The sequence below is a fragment of the Ctenopharyngodon idella genome, chromosome 4 (genome assembly GCF_019924925.1).
Source record: "Ctenopharyngodon idella isolate HZGC_01 chromosome 4, HZGC01, whole genome shotgun sequence".
Classification (NCBI taxonomy): Eukaryota; Metazoa; Chordata; class Actinopteri; order Cypriniformes; family Xenocyprididae; genus Ctenopharyngodon; species Ctenopharyngodon idella.
In genome coordinates this window covers 26,943,188-26,962,842 of record NC_067223.1, presented here as the reverse complement: position 1 = coordinate 26,962,842, position 19,655 = coordinate 26,943,188, and the positions used below count along the sequence as shown (strand labels likewise).

Below are 19,655 nucleotides of genomic sequence, written 5' to 3'. Positions count from 1 at the left end.
TCAATACAAGGACGGAGACCCCCATCCTTCTTGCCCACGAAGAAGAAGCCTGCAGACGCCGGTGAGGTGGATGGGCGAATGAAGCCTTTGGCCAATTCCTCCTCAATGTATTTCCTCATAGCCTCTGATTCAGGTTGTGAGGGTGGGAAGATACGGCCCTTGGGAGGTGCGGCTCCTGGAATCAGATCGATAGCACAGTCGTAAGTTCGATGAGGAGGCAATTGTGACGCACGTACCTTGCTGAAAGCTATGGACAGGTCTCTGTATTCGTTGGGTAGCTGGAAGCTTGGCGTGGATTCGTCGGGTTCAGTGGGTTCGGCAGCTTGGATAGTTCTGATGGACAGAGGAGGTAGGTGAGACAGACATTTCGATAAGCAGTGTTTGTTCCAGTGGATGATCTGTCCTTCTCTCCAGCAGATGAGGGGATTATGGGTACGTAGCCATGGCAACCCTAAGATGATGGAGGAGGTTGAAGTAGGTAAGATATGAAACTGGATGTGTTCTGTATGAAATATACCAGTCTGCATGGTGAGTTGTTGAGTAATGGTGTCTACGCGTCCTGAGCCCAGGGGCCGGCCGTCTATAGCTTCCACTGTGATAGAAGAAGAGCATTCAATTAATGGAATCTTGTATTGCTGGGCATAACTTTGGGACATGAAGTTCCCCGCTGCCCCGGAATCCAGTAAAGCGGTTGTCTCTAGACGGATGTCGTTAACCAGCAGTGTAATGGGGACCGAAACACACATGTCTGAACAGTAGAATGGATTGGTATCACTCACCGACCGTGGATTATCTGGACGGGTTCGAACTGGGCAGTTGTTCCTCACATGACCGGGATTACCACAGTACAAACACAGGCGGTGGGTCAGTCGACGGCTTCTCTCCTCTTCAGACAGACGGTAAGCATTTATCTGCATGGGTTCTGAATTATCTGAATCAGCAGGTGGCGATGCGCGTACACTGCGTTTCTGACCAGCTTTGCGGGAACGGATGAGGTTGTCGACTTGAATGGCTAGTTCAATGAATTGGTCCAGGCTCTTGCCCTCATCACGGCAGGCTAGCTCCGTCTGTAACTCATGAGATAATCCTCTTCTGAAGCAAAACTTTTAACGTATCACTCACCCAGTTAGTTTGTGCAGCAAGCGTGCGGAAAGCGAGAGCATATTCAGCCGCTGTTTTACGTCCCCGTGTCAGCTCCATCAGGCGATCACCGGCTCCTTTCCCGTCACAGGGGTGATCGAAAACCTCTTTAAACCTCTGCATGAAATAATCGTAGGTAGGGAAAGCGGCCCCATCATCTCTCCACACGGCCGTAATCCATTCCAGCGCTCTCCCCATAAACAATGAACAAACTAATGCAGTCTTACCGGCGTCTGTGGCATACATGGGCAGGCTGCTGACTAATGAAGAGGGAACATTGGAAAATAAAGCCCTTGCATTTCGTTGGGTCGCCGTCGAATTTTTCTGGCAGAGAGAGGCGGGGATTCACCAGCAGTGGCGTTCCTGCAGCGTGGGTAATGGCGGCTGCTGTGGGTGGCGGAGACGCCGTTGAGGCAGAGATCTGAATGCCTTGCAGCGCTTTTACCAGTTCCTCCGTGAGAGTGGTGAGACGGTTGAGCTGGTGTTGATGAGCAGCGAGCTGACTGGCTTGGGCTGACATCGATGTACACAGGTGAGAGAAAGCAGCTGGATCTTGTATCGGCGAAGTCTTCTGTAACGAATCGTCACACAGGCTGGGATCCATTTGCATGCTTTTATTGAATAAGAGCGTGGTCGTACAGGCAGGGTCAAACAGGAGCAGACAGGTACCAAAGGGACAGGCAGAATCGAGGTCGGGAAACAGGCAGGGGTACGGGACAGGCAGATATCACTCACAGAACAGAACACAAGGCAGGGGTCAAAGGCAGGCAGCAGAGAGTCGTGGACGGGTAACAAACAGGATCAGCAACAGGTAATCAGACAGGGTAACAACGCTCAGAAATGTTCACAAAAGCAAAACAAGACTTCGCAATGAACTATGGTAAGTGGGAGAGCTTTATAGTCCGGGTAATGAGGAACAGCTGACGTGGTGATCAGTCCAAGGCACGGGGTTGTGGGAAATGTAGTGTGTATGCGGGTGTGTGTGTCAGTACTCAGGAGACGGCTCCCTCCGGTGGCCAGAGGAGGGAACCACGGAGCTCGTCTCCGTGACAAGTGTATTACAGTGAAGTTTTTGACTGTTTTTGTAGTAACGCTTTTCAGGTTTTGCACTTTGCAGACGGTCCCTTTGAATCTGTCTCTCAGCTGTCTGCGCATAGAGATCAATGTATTTTTTCCACTGTGGAGGAAAGCTGGTTTTGAGGAAAATAAGGTTGTAGCTGCTTGTCTATGTTACTACGATTGAAAAGAGGTGTTATTTGTGTAGTAAAAGCGTTTAGCTCAAGAGTTCTTGATCAGGGAAATTCAAATCTGTGAATATGCGGCCAACTTTACTTTAAAGGGTTAGTTCACCCAAAAATGAAAAATCTTGTCATTAATTACTCACCCTTGTGCCGTTTTACACCCGTAAGACCTTCGTTGATCTTCGGAACACAAATTAAGATATTTTTGTTTAAATCAGATGGCTCCGTGAGGCCTTCATAGGGAGCAATGACATTTCCTCTCTCAAGATCCATTAATGTACTAAAAACATATTTAAATCAGTTCATGTAAGTACAGTGGTTCAATATTAATATTATAAAGCAACGAGAATATTTTTGGTGCACCAAAAAAAAACAAAATAACGATTTATTTAGTGATGGCCGATTTCAAAACACTGCTTCAGGAGGCTTCGGAGCGTTATGAATCAGTGTGTCGAATCATGATTCGGATCGCGTGTCAAACCGCCAAACTGCTGAAATCACGTGACTTTGTGACTTTGGCGCTCCGAACTGCGGATTCGACATGCTGATTCCCAACGCTCCGAAGCTTCCTGAAGCAGTGTTTTGAAATAGGCCATCATTAAATAATTCTTTATTTTGTTTTTTTTCTTTATTCTCCATTTATTGGTCATCGCAGAAAAGTGTAGCTAATGTCTCACAGTTAGATAATAACTTAATACGGTACAATTAACACTAACCAATGTTCATTTCTTGTTTAAAATATTTGTGCGCTCAAACCTACGTGAGTACCTTAACCGCTAACAACATGACAACAGAACCTCCAACTTACGCTATTTGGTCAAAACTTTTAAATTACATGCACTATCATATCAAAAAACAAACAAACAGTCATTTAACTGACAAAATTTGACATTTCAACACTTACCGCTGAACCCGTTGGATGAGACCATAGAGGAGACGAGAGAGCTCAGATCACACAGCGTGCATAAAAATGTACATAATAATGATAATTTACTGTGAAACAGTTACATCTTGTGAAATCCTGGAAATAATTCACAGTGTGACAAATGTCTTGAAATAAATTATTAGAAAAATAAAACACACCCGAAGTGGTAATGCGGCCATGACAGGCTTGAAATATAATAAAAGGTTCATATTAGTACTTTATATTATTAGGTATGTATTGCTACTCTAAGGTACTAATATGCACATTTTAGGGGTAAATAAGGTAGAAAGATGTCTTTTTAAGGGTACTGCCCCAGTGACAAGCTGTTGTACCCCTAAAGGTACAGTTTTTGTTCATTTTTTTCTGAGTTCGAACCGAACTGTTTCTTTCGGGCAACTACACTGACAGCACATATACATCTCTGAGACGTCTCTGTGATGTGTATGTTCACATCTGGAAGATGCATTTTAGAGTGTTTGCTCATCTGCAATACGTCTATAGGACATTTCCTGTCAGATGTCAAATAGACGTTTAGAAGATGTCTTTAAGATGTTTATGATTAATAATGTATGTAAAAGTGACATCTTAAAGATGTCTATCAGAAGTTTGTGTACAGCAGATGCTTTCCAGATGAAGTGATCTTTAACAGACATCTTGCAGACGTACGTGTGCTCTGATGCTGATACTGTGAGCACGGGTGAACCGAGGACTTGAATGAGGGGGTGAATTTGATGAAATGAAACATTGTTTTGATTTATATACTATTGAATGTCTCATGATCCTGTTATTTTACATGTGTGTAAAGAACTTCTATCTGCTTCTTCTGGTTTATGCAGATCTTCTTCTTTGCTTGTTTTTGGATCTGGAGATCCTCTACTCTTTCTTATTCATTCGATCACTCTCTCTTGTCATTATTTGTCTCACTGCTGCTGGCCAACTGAAACGACTGACTGAACCTACTTCTGTTTGTAAACTTCCCCTTTTAGTAGCAGAAACTTCCTGCTGTGTAAGTATTGAGTAATAGATGCACGACATGGGCATGAATAGCATGAATAAAGTGTGATATTCTTGCTCACTGTACGCGTCACTTGCTCTTCCAGCAAACTGATAATGCTGTGAGAACTAACTGATCCAGCCCTAAAGCTTCAGTGGATTACAGCAGTAAATTTGTGAATCCAGCGGGAGGAAAATGCTGTCGTGTTTGAAAACATGCCGCTGATTGGGAGCATTAAATAGCAAATGTATATAGTATTTATAAATATTCAGGCAAATATATACAGTGACAGAGAACTGAGTGTGTGTGTGCTGACATCTGACTCTCATTCTTCTGATTCTTATGTCTCTTCCTGAAAAATATTTTCACTTCATTTAAGGAAGTCAAAGAAATTCCAGTTCAACACAACAGTTCAGAGGAGGAGAAAAGAAGATCTACAAATATTTTCTGAGGTGAGTGTTTCATCTTTCTTTAGTTGTTTATGTGTGTGTGTGTGTGTGTGTGTGTGTTATGATGTGTCATTGGTAACTTTGTGCTTCTGAGACTTTAATGCTGTGCTGAAGTCATACTGATGATTTTATTTGAGTTCCTCATGTCACGATCAAACAGATGATCAAGTGTGTCTTGGTAAGTGAATCACAGAAGGCAGATATTGTTGTCACATGCTGTGAAATCACTGTGAAATGTGTGATTGGAAAAATATGCATTAATTTATGCATATGCATAAAGCACATGATCTGTGCTTTTTACACGTGCTGAAAACCTATGAAGATTTGAGGCAATTATCTGAAGTAAACTAAAACTGACAATTGTGAGATAAATCCACTACGTTAATGAAAAAACAGCAAACATTTCAGTCACGTGACCTTTCCCAATGCCTAATAAACAATACTCAGCCATCTTAAAGGGACAGTTCACACAAAAATGAAAATTTGCTATTAATTTACCCACCCTCAGGCCATCCAAGATGTAGGTAATGTTGCCAACTTCAGAACAGGAAAATAAGGAACAATCGTGGTTCTTTATAGAAAAATAAGAGACACTTGAAATATTTGTACTGCATCACACTTTGTGGTGCAGTACAAATATCTTCATTTATTTATTAAACGATCGTACGCCAGAAAACTATGTGTTCGCTCGTTTCCACACAAAATTTGGCATTTATCATTATGAGCGTGAGCAGTGGCTACGATCAAATCTCACGTCAGGTCTCAGCTCGTGTACGCACGTTTTTGAGTCAGCAGGAGCTTCCATGCAGCATAGTAAATCTGGTGGAGAACTGTTATGTGAACATTTAGATTATTTTCCTGACCGACAATCACTCACTAACCGATCATTAACCATTAAACGACACGATTAAAATGTCAAATTAGAATCGAATTAGAATAGATGCGTGTCTTAAAATACCACAAATGTTTTTTTTTCTTTCCAGGGATTTAACTTTGGATGCACAAACGGCAACATTAAAAGAACATTAGGATTCACACATCATGCACCTGCAACGCAGAGAAAAACAGAATAATATAGCCTACAAGGAATAAAAAATAGGACTGCACGAAATATTCTTACTGAAATAATTAACAAAACAAAAGCGAAAAACTGTGCATCAAGTTGGGCTAGTACAGGCTACGCTCATTTGACGTGTTGTATTCGTTTTCTTTATTTTATTAAAATATTTCTCTTTATTTTATTAAATTCAATTGATCGCGCAGGTGCCTCACTCACACGCAGACACTACATATCAGTTCTAGCTTTACATCGCGAATATGGAAACGTTTGGATTCTTCCCAAATGAGAGAGGTAGGCTGTAAGCCCAACTCAGTTTTGCTTTAAATAAATTAATTTCTGCTTTATGATGAATAGCCTGATAGCGTCTGATGCACGTCTGTCAACTAGTCCAATGGCGAGAGTGAACGTCACGGGTGGGTGACGTCATGACCAGGAAAAGATAAATACACATCCGCCGAGACCAGCTTTAGCTTTTCTGCCTCAGCAAAGCGCTCTATGTGAAACTGTCTTTGTCTATTTATTGTTGTCTGTCCAGATATAGCACTGCTCAATATATCAGTTATAATGGCAAACACTCAGGCATTCAAACCGTGTACTCCTCCCTGCCCTCGTTTCCTTATGGGTGGGGATACACACGATTTGTGCGTGATGTGTTTGGGAGCGGAGCATGCTCTTTCAGCCTTCGAGGGGTCTGAATGCGAGCATTGTGAAAAGCTTCCTCTGAGGACGCTCCGCTCCGGCCTCGCACTTTTCGAGGAAAGTGCGCAGGCAAGCGTTCCTCACGGCTCTGGACCTCAGAGGAAGATGTTGTGGGGCTCGTAGATGGATCTGTCAGCGGGGCTTGAGACAGCCATGAGTGCTCTTTCTCAGCCTTCACCTGGCAGATCCCTCGCCCCCTCTCTGGTGTCGGAAGCCCGCCCCACGGCTTCTTCCGCCCAGGGAGAGGGCTCGTCGCATCAGCACTCTAGTTCTGAGGAATTGGATGTGCGTCGATATGGGGGAAGAGGACTTGCCATCACTTCACCTGAATATGAGGAGCTGGTGGATGTGCTTTCTCGCACTGTGTCAAATTTAAGCATTGAATGGCCAGCCGAGAATCAAGGAGCTCGTCCGAAAAGCAAACTGGACGAGCACTTTTTGTCATCAAATAAAGCACTTCCACCACGGGGTCTGCCATTCTTCCATGATCTTCACGATGAGCTAGCAAGATCATGGAGGAAACCATATTCATCACGCTTGTTCAGCCCTCACGTCAAGCACTATTCTAATATAAGAGGGCTGAAAGAATATGGTTATGGGGCGATGCCCCGGGTTGAACAGACGCTTGCGAGCTATCTGTCCCCAGGTTCAGCATCGTCCCTGAAGGCCCCCACGCTTCCCACAAAACCACTTAAAGCTACATCAGGGTTAGTGGGAAAAGCGTATACGGCAGCAGGTCAGGCTGGTGCGTGCTTGCACACTATGGCTATTCTGCAAGCGTACCAAGCAGATCTGCTGTAGGATTTGGATGGCGGGGAGGGGATTGGCCCGGACACAGTTCGAGAACTGCGTCGAGCCACAGATCTGTCTCTAAGAGCCACCAAGGAGACCGCCAGAGCTGTTGGGCAGTCAATGGCAGCCTTGGTGGCGACAGAGAGGCACCTGTGGCTCAATCTGTCTGAGCTAAAGGATAAAGACAGGGCCTTTCTCCTCGACGCCCCCAGCCGTATAGCTCCTCGTACCGAGCGCAGCAGAAAGAGAGTGTCGCCTCTCTTGCTCCACCTCAAAGACATGGTGGGCCGGGACGGCACTCTCAGCCCAAGCCTTCTAAGCCTAAGACAGACCTGAGGATTTTGCTTCAGGCGAGGAAGGCTGGGCAGAAGAAGTCCTGACGCCAATGGTGTCAGACTTCTGAGGGCAGCCCCACACGGGGTGGTGCGGTACACACCTCAGCCCCTCAGCGGGCCATTCTGCCACCAATTAGTGACGCAGTGTTCAGAACAACACGACACTGCGTCACATCCTCTGAGGAGGATAAATTTGAACAAAAACTGACAGAGGCCAAAACACCAAGAGGCCATCCTCGAGAGGCTGGTTCCCTTAGTAGATTTTCTGGTAGAGTGGAAATCTCTTCAAAATATCTCACGTTGGGTCCTGCAAATTATAGAGAAAAGTTACAAAATCCAGTTTTGGTGCCGTCCATCTCTATTCAAAGGAGTGCTGCAAACATCAGTGCTTCCACAGCAGGCTCTGGTGTTGGAGCAAGAAATAAAAACCTTATTAGCAAAGGAGGCTATATAGAGAGTTCCGGGTGCCGACAGGGAGTTGGGGTTTTACAGCCGGCATTTCTTGTTTCCAAAAAAGGATGGGGGTTGCGCCCTATTTTAGATCTACGTCATCTGAATCGAGCAGTACAAAAGCTAAAATTCAAGATGCTGACGATAAGTCAAATCGTGACTCAAATCAAATCCGAGGATTGGTTTGTCACAATAGATCTCAAGGACGCATACTTCCATATCTCCATCCTTCCACAGCACAGGAAGTTCCTGAGGTTCGCTTTCAGGGGCGAAGCGTACCAATTTCGGGTTCCTCTGTTCGGCCTAGCTCTCTCACCCCGCACATTCACGAAATGTGTAGATACAGCCCTGGCCCCGCTCAGGCTGCAGGGCATACGCATCCTGAATTATATCGACGACTGGTTGATTTTAGAACAGTCAGAGGAGATGGCCAAGAAAAGTGTGCTTACTCCACGACAGAGGACCACTTTTCTTGGTGTGGTTTGGGATTCAGTGACAATGCAAGCATATCTCTCTCCAGTTCGCATCACTGCTATTCTATCAGCCGTAAAAGAATTGAAGCTAGGCCAGTCACGCACTGTAAAACAGTTTCAGAGACTGTTGGGTCTGATGGCAGCAGCATCCAACGTGATACCTTTTGGCCTGCTGTACATGAGACCCTTACAGTGGTGGCTCAGGACCAAAGGGTTCTCCCCGAGGAGCAACCCACTTCGTATGATCAAGATCACTCGGCACTGTCTCCACGCCTTGATCATACGGAAGAAAAATTTGTTCCTGTCCCAGGGCCCTGTGTTAGGAGCTCGATGTCGTCGTGTCACTCTGACGACGGACGCTTCTCTCACAGGCTGGGGAGCGGTAATGGAAGGCCGCTCAGCTCAGGGTCTGTGGAAGAGTCATCAGCTCTCGTGGCACATAAATTGCCTGGAGATGATGGCAGTCTTCAGTGCGTTGAAGTTCTTCCTTCCAGACCTGAGGGGCCATCATGTGCTAGTCAGGACAGACAACACATCGGTGGTCTTGTATATAAATCAACATGAGGGTCTGCGGTCTTGCCCATTATACAAACTTGCACAACAGATCCTCCTGTGGTCTCTGGGGAAGATGCTCTCCTTGAGAGCTATCTACATTCCAGGGACTTAGAATATTGGAGCAGACATCCTGTCGAGGCAGGGGCTGAGGCCAGGGGAATGGAGACTTCACCCAGAGGTGGTGAAGCTCATATGGGAGATTTATGGCCAAGCAGAAGTGGATCTGTTCGCATCTCAGGATACGACGCACTGTCCACTTTGGTTCTCTCTCACACATCCAGCTCCTCTGGGACTGGATGCCATGGTACAGACATGGCCGAGGCTGTGTCTGTATCCTGATAGCTCTTCTCGATGGCTCACCTTGGAAGATTCCAATCAGGAGGGACCTCCTGTCTCAGGCGGGGGGCACGATTCTTCATCCCCATCCAGAAATGTGGAATCTGTGGGTTTGGCCTCTGAGGGGGCCAAACTCATAGAGGCTGGTCTCTCAACTGAGGTTGTAGAGACCATTCTTCAATCCAGAGCTCCTTCCACGAGGAAACTATATGCCTTGAAGTGGAAACTTTTCACTTCCTGGTGTCAAGAATGACAGTTGGACAGTTGGACAGTCCAGTCTACTGCCCGATAGGTTCAGTACTTGAGTTCCTACAGTGCCGCTTCTCATCTAGGTTAACCCCATCTACACTTAAAGTATATGTTTCAACTATATCTGCTTACCATGCCCATGTGGATGGTACTACAGTTGGGAAGAACCCATTAGTTGTTCGTTTCCTCCGTGGCACCCAGAGGCTGAGGCCTGCGATGCGCACGAGGGTCCCTGCTTGTGATTTGGCTATTGTGTTAGAAGGCCTATCTACAGCTCCATTTGAGCCACTTGAGTCAGTCTCAGATAAGTTCCTGACACTTAAGACTGTCTTCCTTCTCACCATATCGTCCCTTAAGAGAGTAGGAGAACTTCAGGCCCTTTCAGTGTCTCCAACCTGTCTTGAGTTTGCTCCGGGGATGGTCAAAGCCTTCCTTTACCCCAAATCTGGGTATATCCCTATTGTGTTGCAAGCCTTTTGTCCTCCTCCATTTGTAACCCCAGACCAGGAGAAACTGAATCTGCTGTGTCCAGTGCGATCCTATCGGACGCAGCGCGAGTTCCCTCGAAAGGGAACGTCTCAGGTTACGTATGTAACCATAGTTCCCTGAGAAAGGGAACAAGACGCTGCGTCGTGTTGCCATACTCCCTGCATCCCTGTGATCGATTTGCTTTGGCAGTTTGAGCTGAAGCCGGTCTTGCTGGATGTGTATTTATCCTTTCCTGGTCATGACGTCACCCGCCTGTGACGTTCACTCTCGCCATTGGAATAGTTGACAGATGTGCATCAGACGCTATCACGCTGAGGACGTTCCCAAAGCGATCCTATCGGACGCAGTGTCTCGTTCCCTTTCTCAGGGAACTATGGTTACATACGTAACCTGAGACGTTTGTGTCATTTCAGTGTCTGCAGTTAAGGATGTGTATAAAAGGTTCTCAGACACATTTCTTTTGCTTAACCTATTTATGTACAATTTAATCTAAAAAGAATTTTAATGTCATTCAAAAAAATATCACGGTACACACAAACCATCGTTCAAAATAACAGCATTTATCTGAAATAGAAAGCTTTTGTAACATTATAGATTAGACAAAAATTTAGTGTTCAAAAGTTTGGGGTAAGTAAAAAAATGTTAGGGGGGATTAAAGAAAGTAATACTTTTATTCAGCAAGGATACATTAAATTGATCAAAAGTGACAGTGAAGACATTTATAATGTAACAAAATCTTTTTTTTTCCATACATCTGTTTTTTTTAACTTTCTATTTAAAGAATCCTGAAAAAAGAAAAAAAATGTTTTCAACATTGATAATAATCAGAAATGTTTCTTGAGCAGCAAATCACATCAGCATATTATTCCCTCAGGTAGATTGCATGTGTTCTTGCGTGGCCAAAACTGATTTGTTGAAATCAAAATGCTGACAGTGAAAGGGATTTGCCTTGAAATTTGCCTTGGGATTTGCCACTCGAAGAGGGAGCAACCTGACGGCAAAGGATTCTGCAGTTCGCAAATCAAACAATGATTTGTCCTAAAATAATGATACATTTTTAATTTAGAGTTTGTTATTCGTGTTGCCTAGACTCTAGCGTATGCCTGCGACACAGTCTATTCTTTTTTGCAGGTTTATCCTTATTTGCTGTTTAATCCATATTTCCACATGCCAAATCGACTGAACAGCGCCACACATTGCCCTAACTTTATTTCTTTTCCGTTTTTTGTAGAGGAATTGGCGCAGTTGCATAACATATACTGATGCGCATGAGGGGGGCTGTGATTGGATGATGAAAGGTTTCTGTGATCATTCTCAAGTGTCATGATCAGCACTGCTGCTGTTGTGTCACCAGTGGTTAGATCAGCGTAGCCGTCAATAAGGGAGGTCATGTACGGGACAAATCAATTAGGCCCAATATAAGGGACGTCCATTCTAATATATTCTCAGCAGTCTGCAATGTGAGCTTCCTGTCACATGATGACGTATGTGCAGGAGCAACCTCACACGTTAGCTGATGCAGGGTGCGTGTTCACCAGCAGTATGAACGTCTAAATCTAAGTTAGCTAAAAGTACCGGTCATCTAACACTAGACTGTAGCAAGGTTCAGGATTCAGGAAGGAAGAGGACAGGGTCGGCTTGACTACTGACTGCTTTTATTTGCACTAATTCTCCAAATACAAAAACAAAAGGGGTGCAGACAGGCACAAAGCGGTCATAAATCATTCACAATTCTCTCACAAAGACATCTCCAGCGGGGCAGCAGTCAGTAGTCCGTCTCTCTCTCTCCCACTCCTGTTTCTCCTGGTGTTATATACTCTCTCCACACCAATTACTGAAACAAGAGACAGGTGTTCGTCATTTGCATTTAACCCACTCACTCACCGTTCGTCTCCTGACTCTCTCTCCTGCTGCCGACTCCGCTGAACCACGCCCCCCTCGCCACATACCCCCACCGCCCGACTCAGGCCGGGGAGCCATCCGGCCTGCAGCCCCCCCCCCCCCATTTCTGGAGAGGAAGTCGGCCACAGCCATCTGAGCACCCGGCCTGTGGACCACTTTGAACTTAAAAGGCTGTAAAGCTAGATACCAACGAGTGATCCGCGCGTTGGTATCCTTCATGCGGTGGAGCCACTGCAGGGGGGCATGGTCCGAACAGAGGGTGAATTCCCGTCCCAGGAGATAATTGCGGAGGGTGAGGACGGCCCACCTGATGGCAAGACACTCCTTTTCTATGGTGCTGTACTTAGTCTCTCTCTTCGAGAGCTTCCGACTAATGTACAGCACCGGCCGTTCCTCCCCCTCTATCTCCTGGGACAGGACGGCACCCAGCCCCCTGTCCGACGCGTCTGTCTGCAACAGAAAAGGGAGAGAAAAATCAGGAGAGTGTAACAACGGCCCGCCACATAAAGCAGCCTTCACTTGGGTAAAGGCCTGCTGGCACGGCTCCGTCCACTGGACCGTATCTGGTGCCTCCTTTTTAGTGAGATCAGTCAAAGGGCTGGTGAGGTCCGAATAATTAGGTACAAACCTTCTATAATATCCCGCCAGCCCTAGGAACTGTCTCACCTCCTTTTTGGTCTTGGGACGCGGACAGGTCGCAACTGCTGCCGTCTTATCAATTTGGGGATGCACCTGCCCATGTCCCAAGTGGAAGCCCAGATATCTTACTTCCACCCGCCCAATTGCACACTTCTTCGGGTTGGCCGTGAGCCCAGCCCCTCTCAGCGACCTCAAGACAGCCCTCAAATGCTGCATATGCCGCTGCCAGTCATGACTAAATATAATTATGTCATCTAAATAGGCAGCAGCATACGCAGCATGGGGCCGTAAAATCCTGTCCATGAGACGCTGAAAGGTAGCCGGAGCCCCGAACAGCCCGAACGGAAGGGTAACAAATTGGTGTAATCCAAACGGCGTGGTGAAAGCTGTCTTTTCTTTAGATAATGGAGACAAGGGGATCTGCCAATATCCCTTTGTTAAGTCCAGTGTCGAATAAAACCGAGCCGTACCGAGCCGATCAAGCAGTTCGTCCACCCGTGGCATTGGATACGCGTCGAATTTCGACACAGCATTCACCTTGCGATAATCCGCACAGAACCGAACCGAGCCGTCCGTTTTCGGAACTAAAACTATCGGGCTCGCCCAGTTACTGTTGGATTCTTCTATTACGCCCATGTCAAGCATTGCCCCTAATTCTGCCTGAACTACTTTTTTCTTATGTTCAGGCAAACGGTGCGGCCGGCTGCAAACTACCACGCCCGGCTCTGTCTCGATATGGTGCTGAATCAAATTAGTACGGCCCGGTAGGGGCGAGAACACGTCCGCAAACTCTGCTTGTAATTTCGTTAGGTCAGTGAGCTGGGAGGGCGAGAGATGATCTCCTCCGGGGGCCAGTGCGAGAGATTGGTGTTTGGTATTCGCCTCTGGCCCGAGATCATCCTCTCCACCAATCACCATCGCCAACATCACTGCCTCTGCCTCATTCCATTTTTTAAGGAGATTGAGGTGATAAATCTGACGTGCCCCTCTCCTATCAGACCGTATAACCTCATAATCGAGATCTCCAATCTGCCGTGTGACCTCAAATGGTCCTTGCCACTTTGCTAATAATTTAGAGCTTGACGTTGGAAGCAATACAAGCACTTTCTCTCCCGGTGCGAATTTACGTAAGTTAGTTCCCCTGTTGTACAGCCGGCTCTGTCTGTCCTGGGCTTGTAACAAATTCTCCGTTGATAGCCGCCCCAAAGTGTGGAGTTTTGTTCTCAAGTCCATTACATACTGAATTTCGTTTTTACTCTGAGATGGTCCGTCCTCCCAAGTTTCTCTCAGGACATCCAGTACCCCGCGGGGCTGGCGTCCGTAAAGAAGCTCGAAGGGGGAAAACCCCGTGGAGGCTTGCGGGACTTCTCGCACAGCGAACAACAGGGGTTCTAACCATTTATCCCAATTTTTGGCGTCTTCTTGCACGAATTTACGAATCATGGTTTTAAGCGTGCGATTAAAACGTTCGACCAGCCCGTCAGTTTGTGGGTGAAAGACGCTGGTACGGACCGTTTTAATGCCCAATAATTCGTAAAGTTCGCGTAAAGTACGTGACATAAACGCCGTGCCTTGATCGGTGAGGATTTCTTTTGGAATCCCCACCCGGGAGATTAAAGTAAACAGTGCATCCGCAACACTCTTCGCGGAAATGCTGCGGAGGGCCACTGCTTCAGGATATCGAGTTGCATAATCCACAATGACTAATGCAAAGCGATGTCCCCTGGCTGATCGCTCTAATGGGCCGATGAGGTCCATACCAATTCTCTCGAAGGGGACCTGCATTAATGGGAGGGGGCGCAAAGGCGCTTTTGGGGTGGCCGGTGGATTTACCAACTGACATTCACGACAAGACGCGCACCACCTGCGCACATTCTCGTGAATGCCCGGCCAAAAGAATCGGGTCATGATGCGATTTAGTGTTGTTGCCTGTCCTAAGTGTCCAGCCATTGGATTAGAATGAGCCGCTTGGAAAAGCATTTCCCTGCGGCTCCTTGGAACTAACAACTGGGTTGTATCTTCTTTTGTCTGGGTGTCTTGGGTCACCCGATACAACCGATTTTTTATAACTGCAAAATATGGATAGGTAAGCGCCCGTCCAGGCTGGAGAGGCTGACCGTCAATGGTTTGGACCTGCTCAAATGCACGTTTTAGGGTCTCATCCTGAGACTGCTCCAGGGGAAAGTCATCGCGATCCGAGAGAATTATTCTCTCAATTTCACTCTGTTCCCCTGAAGCAGCACTCAGTGGTCCCCGTTCAGTCTCTCCCGCCTGTACTTGCGCATCCCCAACCATCGCCTTTTTCCCCCAAGAGGCATCCGTGCATAAATAACCCAATAATTCAGAAAATGCTGGCCAATTTGTCCCCAAAATTAACGGATGCCGGAGGTGCGGATTAACTGCCACCTCAACGCTATGCTTTTGGCCCCTGAACTGGATAATGACCGGCACTACCGGATATACCACCACATCCCCGTGTACGCACCGCACCTTAACCACGCGGCTTGTATCCAATGCCCCGGATGAAATCAGGCTTTGATGGATCGAGGTTTGGTTACAGCCTGAATCCACCAAGGCCTGATAGGTACCCCCCTTGATACTCACAGGTATTTGATACCAGCCAGCTTGACCGGGGGCAGCCTGCGGGGCGTCCGGGACCCGGACCATTGTCCCAACCTCCATCACTGGGCACCTGTCCACGAAATGCTCCGGGTCCCCGCAACGCCAACAGGCTGGCCCAGACCTCCCCGCCGCCCCAGTGGCAGGGAGTGGGGTAAATGATTGGCGTGGAGAAAGCGGAGAAACAGGAGCGGGGTCCTGTCCAGCGGAAGTCAGTCCCGCCCTCCTGGGCGGGGTTCTGGGACCCCCAAACTGGCTCTGGTCAAACCCGCCCCACCCCCGGGGCGGGACTCGAGGATGGACAGGTGGGCGGGACCTGGGGAGAGGGACAGGACGAGAGAGAGGAACAGAAGGGGAAGAAGGAGAGAGAGAGACAGATGGGAGGGGTTCGCCGACCCCTGGGCACGCCACCATATGGTCCTCCGCGAGGTGGATGGCTGAGTCCAGTGACTTGGGGCGGTGGCACTGGACCCACTCGGCTGTCCTCCGTGGGAGCCGAGTAATGAACTGCTCCAGTACCACTCGATCGACAATCTTCTCCACGTCGCTTCCCTCAGCCAACAGCCATTTGCGGCAGGAGTCCCGGAGCTGTTGGGCCAACACGAACGGTCGGCCGGACTCGCCCAGTTCCAGGGAACGGAACCGCTGGCGATGTTCTTCAGGGCTCCGGCCGACCCGCTGGAGGATGGCCCTTTTCAGGTCGTCGAAGACCAGGAGATTCTGCACCGGAAGCTGCTGTGCCGCTATCTGGGACTCCCCGGAGAGCAACGGGACCAGGCGCATCGGCCACTGGTCCCGCGGCCAGCCCGACAGCTCGGCCGTCTTCTGAAAAAGGTCGATGAATACCTCCGGGTCGTCCTCAGATCCCATTTTGTTGAGTGGTAGGTGGGCGGGCACAGCTCGAGGTTCCAGGGCTTCCGGTCGAACCTCCCGGTCAATCCAGCTCCGGAACCTCTCGCGGTCCTCCTGCTGGGCTTGAACAACGACTTGGAAGCACCTCTCTTGATCCTGTCTCAAGTCTAGCAGGGCCTGGTGTTGTTCTTGTTGCATGACCGCGAGGGAGGTAATAATCTCCGCAAATGGCGATCCGGAGGACGATTGCATGGCGGCGGCTTCCGTCTTCCTTCCCGGGTTTCGGCACCAGTGTAGCAAGGTTCAGGATTCAGGAAGGAAGAGGACAGGGTCGGCTTGACTACTGACTGCTTTTATTTGCACTAATTCTCCAAATACAAAAACAAAAGGGGTGCAGACAGGCACAAAGCGGTCATAAATCATTCACAATTCTCTCACAAAGACATCTCCAGCGGGGCAGCAGTCAGTAGTCCGTCTCTCTCTCTCCCACTCCCGTTTCTCCTGGTGTTATATACTCTCTCCACACCAATTACTGAAACAAGAGACAGGTGTTCGTCATTTGCATTTAACCCACTCACTCACCGTTCGTCTCCTGACTCTCTCTCCCGCTGCCGACTCCGCTGAACCACGCCCCCCTCGCCACATAGACAATGTGGAAAATTTTTTGTCTGTCTTTATTTTTTAATCAGGGAATTTGGGTCGAAATGCTTTTGTTTTGTACAAAATGGCACAAAGTTACACTTGTGGTGTTCTTGGTCAAAAAAGGACTGATAATTAATGGGACTAAAAATAAGAGAAAAAATGTTCATCATTTTCACATATGTACATGTGCTTACAAACATAGCTCCTTTTGACCTGTGCATGCGTGGATACGTGCATATGTAACCCCTCCTGTTCAAACTGCCTGCTCTAAGCAGGACTCAAACCCGGGTCCACCAGCATGGGAGGCGGGCGCTCTAACAAGGAGACTAAAGGCCGCAGTCTCTACCATCAGTCGCTAGAGCACCTCTTGAGTTCAGGGGAGTGAGGTTTACATGCACAGCTCTTACTGGCCTACGTCTGTTACACACACATGTTAATAGACGCAAACTATTTGAGTATTACACACATTCTTCTTCACAGAGATTTTATCCTACCCTGATCTAATATCTATTCATCCATCTGACATTACCACATTCAAACACACACATACACACACACACACACACACAGATACATGTATGTGCGAACTGTCTTTAGTCTGCAGTGACCCTGCTTCAAAAGAATCTTCATGTTCTTTGTCACAGCTACCAGACAAAATATTATGACATTGTGTTTTGGGACTTTAATGTTCTCACAAAGAAGCAGACGAAAATTTACAAATATACTGTAGATGTTATAGCACAGACACATATAAATCATTCATTTTGTGGCAGCACAACAGCGAAGAAGCTCTCTGTGCATGATGTTCTTCATCAGATCATTGATCATTGCATAAGTTCACACTAAGATCCAGTGTTTGTTGCTTTTTCTTAATTAGGAAAATGTAAAGAATATGAACAGTTTGGTATTGTTGCTCCATGAAATTTTCTTTGTGTGACAGAGTCAGTGTGTTCTTTTTTGTTTGTCACATTGGCCAGATTTGACAGACATAGCCAGGTGGTCATTGATTTGTTTTCTTCCTAATTAGAAAATATAGCTTACTGAAATATGACAATATTGGTATTGTCCATGAAATGTTCTCTATATGACAGCATTAATGTGTTCTTTCTTGTATGTCACAATGGTCAGATTTGACAGGGAATAGCACAAGTGTTACTTTGCACCTCTTTTCAAAATAAAAGCATTTCAAAATACAGGTCCTGTCGCATTTTTGACTGGGAACACGATTAATCCGTTTGAAAAAGAAATCAGTCCTAATTGAAAGAAAACGAGTTGACAAAAAGATTGAACCTAATTTTTGGAGATAATATAGCATGACGTGTGATTTATAAGCTATATTTTGTAGGGCGATTATTTTTCAACACAACACAAGGGTTAAACAAAAGTTCAAACACCACAGAAAATGTGATATCAAGCCAAGAATCACCAGCACTCTGCAAACATGCAGCCGTCTGTGCTTGATCTACTGTTTTCTGTGTCTAACTTTACAATCAATGGAAACATGCAGTTTAATTTCAATAAATAAAGCATATATGCCTGGATAATGAATAGATAATTGAAACAGAATATATAAATATATTGATAGACCTGCTGCACGGTTTTTTAATTGCGATTAATCGCAAACTTATCTTGAAATTAAGCATAGACCATTTATCTTTTTTAACACGTCTATTTTGCCATCATTGCCTATATCCAGCAAAGTAAACCATCAGAATGAAGTGTGATTTTCACAAAACTGTATTTTTCAGCTATTTTCAAGGTAAATTTAGATGTCCAAAAAAGGACACCAAATAACCAAATGATATGATTTCATATAATTCATACATTTATGTACACCAAAGCACCCATAAAAAAATCACAGTAAAAAAAACGTTTCAGAATTCACAGTGCATAGTATGTGCAACAGCAAAGAGCTTGTTTACATTTTAGACAAGTCAAGTTGTGATACTGAACAGGACCACATGGAGATGCCAAAAAAGCCTAAACCAACCACCTTGACCTGCATATATACTAAAGTACACAGCAACATACACAGGACAAATCCAAACATTATCCTGAATGTGTGTGAAAACAACGTAAATGTACTGAAATGTCTGTGCATAAATACAGTGTGCGATCAGTGCGAGAGCGCTCATCCATGATTTGTTTGCCTATTAATATAACAGACTCACGCGTGCTTCTGTGTATCACCGCAATTGTCTTTACTTTGATTGCAGTCCTCATCCATCAAAACTTTACTAGTAAAACGCTTTATCCAGCTGAGAAAAATAGTTTGCATATCATCTGGAATACAGCGGTGGGATGTTTTGACGTTCCATTCAGACAGCATGATGTGGGAGGGCTCGCGCTCTTCAGATACAATGATAGAATATGACAGAGTGTTCGTGTTTTAAAGCGAAACAGACACTGGAATGAACAATTCTCTCTGCCATCTCTGATATAATCAGCAAGGACTTTAACTGCGTGACGTAAATTACATTATGACGCAATTTCACATATTACCACAAGTTTTTAGCGTTAGATGCATTAAATTATATTAACGTGTTAAGGATTTTTAATTAATAGCATGCGTTAACATGTTAACAGCCCTAATCAGGGTTGCCAGGTTTTCACAACAAAACCCGCCCAATTGCTTCTCAAAACTAGCCCAAATCTAGCCCAGTGGCATTTCGGGGGGGGTCCCACGGTAAAAATCGCATGCCGGGGGGTAAAATTCACGTTTTTGGCGGGGCTCCTCTGGTAAAATTTGCATTCCAGGGACTAAATATCATGTTATTTTGGGTCGATTCAACCAGCGGACATGGAAAAACAACC

The 19,655-nt window shown here is 46.2% G+C and overlaps 3 protein-coding genes and 1 pseudogene across 7 annotated transcripts in view; 3 read left to right on the top strand and 1 right to left on the bottom strand.

The window, feature by feature from the left end:
• The window catches only part of LOC127511261 (polyglutamylase complex subunit TTLL1-like), a 92,865-nt pseudogene that overhangs the window by 45,425 nt on the left and 27,785 nt on the right, over window positions 1-19,655 (top strand).
• Window positions 4,367-19,655, top strand: part of LOC127511216 (NACHT, LRR and PYD domains-containing protein 3-like) — a 35,667-nt gene continuing 20,378 nt past the window's right edge. For 2 of the 3 annotated variants that reach the window (XM_051891970.1, XM_051891971.1), the window contains exons 1-2: window positions 4,370-4,547; window positions 4,680-4,752. The gene's annotated coding sequence lies outside the window, so the exon portion shown is untranslated. Of the gene's footprint in view, window positions 4,548-4,679; window positions 4,753-19,655 lie in introns of all 3 variants that reach the window. The other variant, XM_051891972.1, reaches the window with a different exon arrangement.
• LOC127511071 (NACHT, LRR and PYD domains-containing protein 12-like) overlaps window positions 4,808-19,655 on the top strand; it is a 70,844-nt gene continuing 55,996 nt past the window's right edge. Inside the window, exon 1 of one of the 2 annotated variants that reach the window (XM_051891474.1) lies at window positions 4,808-4,927. The gene's annotated coding sequence lies outside the window, so the exon portion shown is untranslated. The remainder of the gene's footprint in view (window positions 4,928-19,655) is intronic. The other variant, XM_051891470.1, reaches the window with a different exon arrangement.
• Window positions 11,504-18,799, bottom strand: LOC127511052 (uncharacterized). Of its 2 annotated transcripts, none has more exons than XM_051891391.1 (2): window positions 15,333-18,799; window positions 11,504-12,021 (listed from the first exon to the last, which is right to left on the bottom strand). In XM_051891391.1, exons 1-2 carry the CDS (start codon window positions 16,449-16,451, stop codon window positions 12,019-12,021), a joined length of 1,122 nt encoding a protein of 373 aa, XP_051747351.1. In that variant the 5' UTR covers window positions 16,452-18,799; the 3' UTR covers window positions 11,504-12,018. The 2 variants fall into 2 exon arrangements, with proteins under 2 accessions (XP_051747351.1, XP_051747350.1); XM_051891390.1 differs by having other exon boundaries at window positions 11,504-12,539; window positions 15,333-18,796.